The 11013-nt window shown below is 54.7% G+C and overlaps 2 protein-coding genes across 3 annotated transcripts in view; one reads left to right on the top strand and one right to left on the bottom strand.

Annotated features, from left to right (window-relative positions):
• The window catches only part of TRMT1 (tRNA methyltransferase 1), a 13093-nt gene extending 6971 nt beyond the window's left edge, over positions 1-6122 (bottom strand). The window contains exons 1-8 of the mRNA XM_023188611.2: positions 6005-6122; positions 4651-4869; positions 4149-4433; positions 4000-4055; positions 3628-3770; positions 3281-3468; positions 1011-1126; positions 820-932 (exon numbers count right to left, since the gene is read on the bottom strand). Of these exons, the coding sequence (XP_023044379.1) occupies positions 820-932; positions 1011-1126; positions 3281-3468; positions 3628-3770; positions 4000-4055; positions 4149-4433; positions 4651-4781 (1032 nt within the window). The 5' untranslated portion in view covers positions 4782-4869; positions 6005-6122. The remainder of the gene's footprint in view (positions 1-819; positions 933-1010; positions 1127-3280; positions 3469-3627; positions 3771-3999; positions 4056-4148; positions 4434-4650; positions 4870-6004) is intronic.
• NACC1 (nucleus accumbens associated 1) overlaps positions 4785-11013 on the top strand; it is a 25455-nt gene continuing 19226 nt past the window's right edge. Inside the window, exons 1-2 of one of the 2 annotated variants that reach the window (XM_026456961.2) lie at positions 4785-4934; positions 5972-6110. The gene's annotated coding sequence lies outside the window, so the exon portion shown is untranslated. Of the gene's footprint in view, positions 4935-5971; positions 6111-6223; positions 6434-11013 lie in introns of those variants that run through there. The other variant, XM_023188613.3, reaches the window with a different exon arrangement.

Raw genomic sequence — 11013 nt, 5'->3', positions numbered from 1 at the left:
TTTCACCGTGTTAGCCAGGATCGTCTGGATCGCCTGGCCTCGTGATCCGCCCACCTCACCTTCCCAAAGTGCTGGGATTACAGGTGTGAGCCACTGCGCCCGGCCTATTTTTTTTTTCTTTTCTGAGATGGGGTCTGCCTCTGTTGCCCAGGCTGGAGTGCAGTGGAGTGATCTTGGCTCACTGCAACCTCCCTCTCCTGGGTTCAAGTGATTCTCCTGCCTCAGCCTCCTGAGTAGCTGGGATTACAGGTGCCTGCCACCACACCAGGCTAATTTTTCTATTTTTAGTAGAGACGGGGTTTTACCACGTTGGCCAGCTGATCTCAAACTCCTGACCTCAAGTGATCTGCCTTCCTTGGCCTCCCAAAGTGCTGGAATTACAGGCGTGAGCCACTGAGCCCAGCCTTCAGAATATCATTGTGCCCATTTTACAGATGCGAAAAAACTGAGGACCAGAAAGGTGAAGTCACTTGCCCAGAGCCACCATCAAAGCTAGGATTTAAACTCAGTCCTGGAAAAACCACCTTTAAAAAAATATTTATTTTGAAAAGTTGTTTTAATACAGAAAACTAAAACAATGTGGCCATGCACTCTTATCCTGGCCAAAGCCACTGTCCCCAAATGACCACGATTATCAGCCCATGCTCTTAGGAACTATGTGGGTTGAAGACACGCCTGTCGTTAATAGCCTGGGATGCATCTGGCCATCTGCGTGGAGGAAGCTGAGCAGGTCTGAAGAGGGGGAAAGTGTATTGGGAAGGGACTCAGACAACCACCTGTCCCCCAGTCTCCCTGGCTGGCTGGCAGAGGGCCCCTCACCATCTCGTGGCAGGCCCGGCTCTTCAGGGCCATGGCCCCGTACTTGCTGTAGCATGTCTCCCCGCTGTTCCCTGCCAACACCGCCATGTCCGTGCAGGTCACACACAGCAACCCTGCAGAGAGGGGCTGGGCAGTGAGAACCCTCCAACACCCCAGGCCCTGCTCCCACCCCAGTGCCATCCCAGCCTCACCTCCTTCACTCACAGCCTGCACAGCTGCATCCAGGAAGGGAGTTGGGCTGCCATAGGGGTCCAGATCAATGACGTCAAACCTCTCTGACACCCTCTGGTGCTGGTACATCAGCATCCTGGGTGCAAAGAGGGCCAGGTCCTCAGCCTCCCGCGCCAGATACCTTCTCTGTCCCCTACACATATTAACTCCTACAGTGCGGTGGTTTGGGTCTGAACTCCGGGGGCAGATTCCCAAGTTCAAGTCCTGGCTTATTTATTTATTTATTTTATTGTATATATTTTTGAGTCGGAGTCTTACTTTGTCAGCCAGCTGGAGTGCAGTATCATGATCTCGGCTCCCTCCAACCTCCGCCTCCCCAGTTCAAGCAATTCTTGTGTCTCAGCCTCCCGAGTAGCCGGGACTACAAGCATGTGCCACCATGCCCGGCTAATTTTTCTATGTTTAGTAGAGACGGGGTTTCAACATGTTGGCCAGGCTGGTCTCAAACTCCTGACCTCATGTGATCCATCCGCCTCAGCCTCCCAAAGTGCTGAGATTACAAGTGTAAGCCACTGCACCCGGCCTTGGTCACTTATTAAACTGCACAATTTTCCTACTTAGGAAAAGCACCATGTGGACCTCGGTCCACACATCTAAAACAACAACAATACTGATATAAGACGTATCTGCCTGACACCATTTCAAGCAGTTTATAGATGTATTAACACATTTTTTTTTTCTTTCTTTGGAGACAGAGTCTCGCTCTGTCACCCAGGCTGGAGCTCAGTGGTGGGATCTTAGCTCACTTCAACTTCCACCTCCTGGGTTCAAGTGATTCTCCTACCTCAGTCTCCCAAGTAGCTGGGATTACAGGCATGTGCCACTATGCCTGGCTAATTTTTATATGTTTAGTAGAAACAGGGTTTTACCATGTTGGCCAGGCTGGTCTCGAACTCCCGACCTCAAGTAATCCACCCGCCTTGGCCTTCCAAATTGCTGGGATTACAGGGGTGAGCCACTGCATCTGACCTCATTTTAAAATTTTTGTAGAGACAGGGATTTCACTGTGTTGCCTAGGCTGATCTTGAAATCCTGACCTCAAGCAATCCTCCTGCCTTGGCCTCTCAAAATGCTCGATTACAGGCATAAGTCACCATGCCCAGCTAATTAATTTTCACTGTCTGTGATTACTATTTGGATTCTAGTAGGGTCAGAAAAGTAAAACCTTTTTTCTCTGGAAAAGGTCATAAAGGTCAGATGGTATTTTAGGCTTTGTGAGTCATATATGGTACCTACTGCACATTCTTCTTTTTTAAGCTTTAAAAATGTAAAAAACATTCTTGGCTTGTGGGCCATTAATAAACCAGGCTAGGCCAGGCGCAGTGGCTCACATCTGTAATACCAGCACTTTGGAAGGCTGAGGCGGGCAGATTACTTGAGGTCAGGAGTTCGAGACCAGCCTGGCCAACATGGTGAAACCCCATCTCTACTATAAATATAAAAACTAGCCTGGTATGGTGGCAGATGCCTATAGGTCCAGCTACTTGGGAGGCTGAGGCAGGAGAATCACTTGAACCTGGGAGGCGGAGGTTGTGGTGAGCCAAGATCACGCCAGTGCACTCCAGCCTGGGCAACAGAACGAGACTCCATCTCAAAAAATAAATAAATAAATAAATAAAAATAAAAATTAGCCAGGTGTGGTGGCACGTGCCTGTAATCCCAGCTACTTGGGAGGCTGAGGCAGGGGAATCGCTTGAACCCAGGAGGCAGAAGTTGCAGTGAGCTGAGATCATGCCATTACACTCCAGCCTGGGCAACAAGGGTGAGACTACTACATCTCAACAAACAAACAAACAAACAAGCAAACAAACAAACAAAAAACAGGCTGTGAGCCCCATAGACTATTGTTTGCCAACTCTTGCAAAGGTCACCAATTTTGCCTGTTTTGTTTCCCTATGCATTTCCAGCTCTGAAAACGGTGCCTGGCACATAGCAGACACTGCATATACTGTGGCTCATTTGAATGAATAAAAGGAGTATAAGAAGTTAAAACAGAGACCAGAATGCTACTTATTTGTGGCACAGAGTATGGATCATACAATAATTATCTATTACTTACTCATCACAGCAACCCCTGTAAAACTCGTTTTCTCAGTTGACAGACAAGGAAACTGGGGGTCAAAGAGGCTAAGTCACTCACCCAAGGTCATAGAGTGAGAATAGGACAGAGCCAGAATTTTGACCCCAGGCAGCCTTGTCCCATAGCTAGGCTGTGATGCCCAGAACCTACCGGGCATCTGCTTGGCTGGGCTGTACCAGGTGTGCCACGTCATTGAGCTGGACATTCCGGCGTATGAGATCCACAGCCCGGGCAGAGGCATCGTTTGCAACCACAGATCTGAGCCCAGGCACCTCTAGGGCAAATCGAATGGAACGTAGGCCTGAAGCTGCCAGGCCTTCCAGCACATGCAGGCCCTCCTGTTGGAGTAAGCAGAAAACCTCCCTCACATCTCCATCTCCATCCTCTTCGGGGCCCCAAGGAGCCCCCACCACCCACCTCCTATAGCTCTCCCCCTCCAGGAGCCCTCTGTCTCCCGCTAAATTCCAGGACTGCCAGCTGCTATGCTGAGGCCCCACCTCACAGATTTCCCCAACGGCCGCTGTGCGAGGTTGATCTCCTGAGGCCAGGTTTTCATTCTCTTTCAGTTCAACCTTTTCCTCCTCTTGCTCTGACAAGTCCACGACCACCCTTTGCGTGTCCTTTTCTCCTGGCACCTTGACTGCAGCCACCCAGAGGCACAAGTCAGAGAGTAATGAAGTCCCCTCTGAGAAACCTCCCCTTAATCTCCAAAATATCTTCCCTGAAATCCCTGGGGAAAGGCTGAAGGAGCAGAACCCAGGGCCTGCTATGTGGCTGAAGCCTCTCTGGATTTGGGAGGCAGAAGGGCCCAGGCAGGGAGATAAGACTTGTGTGACCCCCGCCCGCCAGAAGCCTGGACCTCCACTCACTCTGGATTCCTTTGGCCCCAAGCTGAATGCGAGCAAACTCGGTGATCACAGCACATCTGGTGGGAGACAGAGGACTAGCTCATACCCCGCCCCCGCCATCCACACTGACCCACTAGCCGATGCCAGGTTGACCTCTGACCCCTGCTCACGTCAGGTCCCGATTGAATTCCTGCACCGGGTTATAAAAGACCTCGTTGGCGCTGGGAAAGGCGATTTTGGCAGCCCCCTCGGTGACTGTCGTCTCCTGGACTTCACGTGGGCATTCTTCTCCACAGGGCCCGGTGCCGTTCTCCATCGCTGCTCGATTCGGCAGCCCTGGGGACTGCCCCTCGAAAAACCGCGCTCTACAGAGCACACGGGTGGGGCGGAGAGTGAGGCTTAGCCACAGAACGATCCTTGAATGAGACATCCGCTGGTGCCTCTGTCCGCCAAGCCTGGTTCGGGGGGCGGGGAAAGACAGAGGGTCAGAGAGCCGCATTCTGGGCCCGGGGGTGTTCTACATATCTATGAAGTAGAGACTAGGAAGACCTGCGGCCTCGGTAAGCTGATAACCCCTCGTTTTGGGGATGACTGGTCCCTGCGGAGCCGATGCCCTCGTGCAGGCCCGCCCTGAGTCCGAATCCCTTCCCGCGCTGCCCAGCCCCTCCTCACCTGGTCTCGTAGCCACAGAAAACCGAATTAGTCAAGGTGCACGTTTCTCGAATTAGGACCTGGGCGCCGCCATGTTGCCACAGTGGGTGGGGAGAATCACATGATAGTGGTTGGCCAATCAATGAGGACATGGACGGTGGGCGGCCGGGATCAAAATGAATGCCGCAAAGGAAGCGCGCTGATCATGCCGTTCCGGGGGTTTTAATCACAGTGGATCCCCTGGGAGAGGACACGTCACTAGTCCCATTTCACAGATGAGGAAGTTGTGGCTCAGAAAAGGGGCGGTAAGCGGAGAAACCCAACACCTATTGGCCCTCTTCTGTGTTTGGGTGCTATATACACATTATTTCAGAGCACTCTGCAGGGATAACCTCAGGCTCTGGAGTTGGATTTACTGGGTTTGAATCTCAGTCCCACCACATGCTCTGGGCCGGTTACTCTCGGGCCTTCAGTTTTCTTATCTATTAAATAAGAATCGTGGTTTCTCAGATAGAACAAAGATTAAATGACAGATTCCTGGAAAGTGTGCAAAGAGCCACTCTGACCTTGTAAGCGCTCGGTAAAGTTGTAACCAGTGTACGAAGGCAGGACAGCGAAATGGTTCCCGGGTACCGGGGTTCCAGTCTTAGCTCGCCCTGCGACTTGTTGTTAACTCTGAACTTAAGTTACCGCTTTTGCAAAATGGCAGAACTTTTTACCATTTGTTACTGGGTTGTAGTGAGAAGTAAACGAGTTAGTGCAGGTAAAATGCTAACAGAACCTAGCATCCGGTAAGCATCATAAAAGTCTTAGCTGTTATTGTCGCTTTTGAGCCTGCGTTTAAATCCTGGCACCCGCCATCACTTCCTTGCTGTGTGATGATCTTGACCAGCTTTCTTTGTGCCTCTTTTTCTTTCTTTCTTTTTTTTTTTTTGAGACGGAGTCTCGCCCTGGATCATGCAGTGGCATGATCTCGGCTCACTGCAACCACCGCCTCCCGGGTGCAAGCGATTCTCCTGCCTCAGTCTCCCGAGTGGCTGGGATTACTAGCGCTTGCCATCACGCCCGGCTAAGTTTTGTATTTTTAGTAGAGACAGGGTTTCGCCATATTGGCCAGGCTGGTTTCGAACTCCTGACCTCAGGCGATCCACCCACCTCGGTCTCCCAAAGTGCTAAGAGTACAGGCGTGAGCCACCGCGCCCAGCCGCCTTTATTTTCTATAGTATGTAACAGTTCCCACTAAAAAATGTTACTGTATAGTTTAAACGAGCTAATTCCCATAAAGAACCTAACACGGTGCCTGCCACAATAAACAGCAGTCATTATTGTTTTTGTTTTACAGGAAACTAAAGTTCGGAAAGGTAGAGCGACTTGCCCAAGGTCGCGGGACTAGAAGCTGGCGGGGTCGGGATTCGAACCACCGAGCTGAGCCGACGTACTGGCGAGGATCCTCCCAGGGGCATAGAGAGGAGACTGAGCCGGTTAGATGGGGCGCGCTCGGAGCTCGGCTGGCCTCGCCTGGAGGGCGGGGCCTGAGGGCGGTGCGCGGGCGGGGCCGGTGCTGCTCCTCCCTGGCCTGGCTGCGGCGGCGGCGCGGCTTGCGCTCGCTCGGCGCTCGGCTGGGGCGGCCTGGCCCACAATGAATGGCCGCCGCGGCTGCCGCTGCTGCTGAGGCGGAGGCCGCGGAGGCCGCGGAGGCGGAGGCCGAGGCCCCGGCGCAGGGGGGCGCGCCCCGGGCCCAGGCCCGGCCCCAGCCGCCGCTGCGGAGCCCGCCGGGAGCCCCCGGAGCGCGGCCACGGCGCAGGTGAGGCGGCCCGCCTCAGGCCCGGTTCCGGCCTTCTCCAGCCGGGGCGGCCCGAGGGCTGAGTGGGGAGGGCCTGGGTGCTTTCTCGGACTGAGGAGGAGCCGGGCCCGCAGCCTGCACTGTGCCCGGGCAGGCGAGTGTGTGCAGGCCCGGCTACCGCGGGCAGCCTTGAGCGTCCAGCCCGAGCGTCGGGGCTTGGGGGCGGCAGGATCGTACCTGGACCGCTCCCCCAGCTCCCAGCGAGGGAGGGGGCCAGGTCGGGCCGGGGCAGGTACCGGGGATCCAGGGAAGTTGGAGGGTCCGAAGCGGAAAAGTGAGGAGGCGCCCGTGGATGCCGGGGCGGGGGAGGGGGAGGAGGAGTCGGGCTCTGGCCAGGCCGAGTGGGGGAGGAGAGGAGAGCGGCGCGGCCGGAGAGGGGCGGGGAGGGGCCGGGCCTGCAGGTACCGCCTGGGCGCTGGAGGAGGTGGGTGGGTCAAGTTACAGGCCTGGGGGCGGCTGAGGAGAAGCCCAGGAAGTGGGGCACGGTGGGTGTGGGCGGAGTTAGTTCGGGTGGGGGCGGATAGGAGATCCCAGAGATGTTTTCCGGGGGTCACATGAGGTCAGGACTCAGATGTGGGGAGGGGGAGGCTAGATCTGGGGGCGATTAGGTAAGGTGAGGGACTGCTGTAGGAGCTTTGGGAGTCGGTGGGGAGCAGAGCCTTTGGGCTAGGCGGGGGGGATGTGGGGGCAGGTCAGGAAAAGCTAGTGTGACCAGCAGGTATATACTAAGATGCGCCCCCCATCGACCCCAACTCGAAGTGTTAATTCAGAGTGACATCTAAGGGGTTCCTCATTCCCACACCTCATCCCTGAAGCCTCTAGAGTCCTGACCCTACCCCTTGGGCAAGCCTCTGACAACTGTTCAAAGGCGCTGGCCAGTGGGTGTGTGTGTGTGGGCAGCTGGAGACAGTCTGGAACACCTAGCTTAGGCATCTTGTTTATCACAAGGTGGCCCTCGCCCACCCCCACCTTATATATCTACAGGGAGGCAGCCCAGCAGACATTACCTGGGTATTTTAGGATCCTGCGTTCTTTCTCTACCTTTTGTGGCCAAAAGCTGGTGGTTCAAGCCTAGTGGATGGGACCTCATAGCCACCGTCATATATATTAGTATCATGGCCTCCCAGGCACCAACTCCTTGAGCCTGAGTTGTGTGTGCCACCTCCCTAGGGGTGAAGAATTAGAGGGAGTGAGCATGTAAAACTCTGCTAATGGTGGTTTGGAGGCTCCCGATGGGGTAAAGGCAGGGCACAGAGAAGAATTAAGGGGATCAAATCAGGCACTCACACCCTGGCCCAGGGATCTACCTCTGGGACACTAGTCCTGGGCCAGGCCCTGTGCCGAGCTCACTGGTCGGATGAGCTCATTGATGGCTCACCACCACCGGGTCAACTTAGGCCTTCTCTGTGGTCCAGACAAGGAAGCTGAGGCTCGGGTGGTGTCGCTTGTTTCAGGTCACATGAGCAGACAGTGGCTGAACTGGGATTGTCTGACCCCCAGCACAAATCCGTAGTCACTCAAGTGGTCTTCCAGGAGGGTGACTGAAGGAGCTCCTCATTCTGCATTCCCTGGCGGGCATTCTTCTCCATCCAGGCCTTCCCTCCTGCCGACCTCGAGGGATGGGTCAGTCCCCTTTGGGACAGACTGAGTTTCCATGGTGTCCCCGGGGACTGGAACAGTGGAGGTGGCTTTCTCGGAGGCCTGGTCACCCCTTCTTCCCCATTTCTCTCCTGGGAGCCAAGAGGTCAGGAGTCATGGAGCTGCGGGCTGGCCGTGGGAAGCTGAGGAGGCCTGGCACCACCAGGGCTGGACTTGACTTTGCTTGCCTAGACTGTTTTTGCCCCACTTTGGCCCCCAGTCGGATGGCAGCAGCTTTTGTTCCTTTCTGGGCTAATTGCAAGGCTGTTACCAGGGTGTCCTCGGGACTTTGATTTGGGATCCTCAGCACCTGAGGCAGGAGCCACAAACTGCTGGGTCAAGTCGTGTCAGCCAGTTCTTCTGGGTTTAATGATGGGTTTGTCACCCTCATTCTCCCCAGTCTCCCTATAGTTCCCAGGACACCCTCCAACCTGGGCCCTGCCCTTCCTCCCTGTCTGGCTAGCCACTTGGTTCTAGGAGGAATAGGAACTGGGCCAGCAGCCCCGCAAAAAGAGACCGAACCATCCTCCCTGCCTGGTTGGGCTAGGATCGCTGCAGGTCTGCTTCAGCACAGACTGGGTCCTCCTGGGCCCTCCTGGGCCTAAGCTGGGTTGGATACCAGGGATAGGGGAATGGGGGTGCCATCCAGTCACTCAACTGAGACGGTTGGGAGTTGGCCCTGATGAGTGGAGGACAGGCAGCGCCTCGGGCAGCTCCGGTTTGTGCTTGGAGCTAGAGGAGAAGGCACCAGTAATAACTGCTTTTCAGTGAGAACTCAGCATGCACAGACTCTGTGGGGGCAAGTGCAACAAGTAGGCAGCCCATTGAGACACTTTCATTTCACTGCTGGTTGCCGACTCCCCGCTGGGGCCTGGGGAAGCATCCCGGAGTAACAGATCCGGAGCAACTAGCTCTCAAGCAACCAAACTTCCACAAGCAAAGGATCATGAGAATTTCACATACCTCTGTGTTTACAGAGATGGTGTAGCAATGTGAAGTCATCGTGAGCCATGGGGGGATGGAGAGGTTTTGATGGGTGGCCAGAGTATTCCGGGAGAGCTAAGATCTGAATAATAAAATTAGCTAAGGGGTGGGTGGTGCTGGGGTGCAAGGGACGGGTCAGTGTTCTAGCCTCAGGGGACAACACATCCACAGCTTTTCTTGAGTATGTACCAGTCTCCTTCTGAGTGCTCTAAACATTTTGTCTTCATGAGGGAAGGAGTCGGGGGTGCGGGGGGATGACCCTACTGTGGAGACAGACTTTTAGTGCCATTCACAAGAAAGAGAAGCCCTGTCTCTGGGTCTCCTGGATCTGCCCGTTACCCCCAGATGGAAGTTCAGAACCCCTTGGCCTGCATCCAGGGTAATTAAAAAATCTGACCTCCTGGCTGGGCAACAGGGAGCCCCAGCAGGTTCTTGAGCTGGGCTTTGAGGAGATGTGAGTTTTGGTCAGTCTTACAGGATCTATCGAAGGAGTCTGCCTGGAGGCCCGGGGATTTGGAGAAAGTTGGAGGTTGACCCAACATTGACCCTAGAGTTCATCAGTGTCATTGCCAGAGCCTGTGTGGAGAGAGGGATCCCATCAGACTTAGTGGGGCACATTGCTTTTGGGATGGTGGTGAGCCACCGGGGCTGGAAAACATGAGTCAGTGTTCATGCCACTCTGCGTCCTCTCTCAGGTCCTCCATGCCCCTCGTTTCTCCTCCTAGATTGCTCTCAGCACTTTTACGCACTCGAACTCATTTAAGCCCATGACTAGCAGGTCCTGCCTGTTGTCATCGTTTGACACACAAGGCAATTGAGGCACCAGAGTCCTTCCTTCATACAAGCTGCAAAGTGGTCTGGTTACCACCCCTGTGCTGCCTTCCAGCTACTTTCATGTTCCTTGTCTCTGCATTTGCCCCTCAGTCCCCTCAGCCGCTAATGCCTTCCCCTAGAGAACCCTCTGGGCTGCATGAGGTGGGGCCAGGGGGCGGGGGGGCTGTGGAACTGGGCCTGCTTGCACGTTAAGTGGGGTGAGGACCAGCTGAGCCGGTAGAGGTCACGTGTCTGAGGTTGTGCTGTGTGTGTGGTTGTGGTAATGTCCTTCCAGGCTTCTCATGTGCTGCCTCCTTGGCCAAGGTCTCAGTTCTTAGAGACCTGTGCGTTTTCTCTGAGGGCTTTGTGCCCAGTTGGTGTTTTCTAAATCTAGCAAAGGGAGAGGGTAGGTAAGGGTGAGCAGACATGGTCTAGTGGAGAGTGAAATTTCACACTTAATACCACCCGTCTCAGCCATGAGACTCTCAGCAAAGGTCTTGACTTCTGAGCCTCAGTGTCCTCCTCTGATAAGGAGTGGCAAGTGGGCACATCTACACTGCTGTGATTCGCAAACGGGGGCAGTCCTACCTCCTCCGGGGACACTTGGGGAGTGTCTGGGGACATTTTTGGTTGTCTCTGCCAGGGTGGGGATGCTGCTGGCATCTCGCGGGTCTATAGGCCAGGGATGTGGTTCAACATCAGACAGTGGGTGGTGGGCAGCCCCCACCACAAAGAATGATTGACGCAAATGCAGTGGCCAGGTGGGGAATCTCCACTGTCTAGTTATCGTGAGGTTTACGGGAGAGGTTGGCATCTGGGGTGTGATTGGACAGTGCTGTGAAGGCTCTGGGGAAAACCCCAGCGAGCACTGCCTGTTAATCCCATGAAATGTGCAAGGTCTGGGAGATGGTGAGAGGCATAAGATGTCTTCTACTCCCAGGGAGTTTGCGGCCCAGCATGGGGCCAGAGGATTCAACTAACAGCAGCTGGCATTCATGAGCACTGACTGCGGGGCGAGTGCCGATCGGCCTGTGTTCTTTGGTTGTTTAATCCTTGAAATAGCCTTGTGAGGTGGTTGCTGCTGTCAGCCCATTTTCTAGATGGGA

Source organism: Piliocolobus tephrosceles, chromosome 21 (genome assembly GCF_002776525.5).
Source record: "Piliocolobus tephrosceles isolate RC106 chromosome 21, ASM277652v3, whole genome shotgun sequence".
Lineage (NCBI taxonomy): Eukaryota > Metazoa > Chordata > Mammalia > Primates > Cercopithecidae > Piliocolobus > Piliocolobus tephrosceles.
The sequence above is the reverse complement of the archived record's forward strand: the minus strand, read 5'-3'. Positions and strand labels throughout refer to the sequence as shown.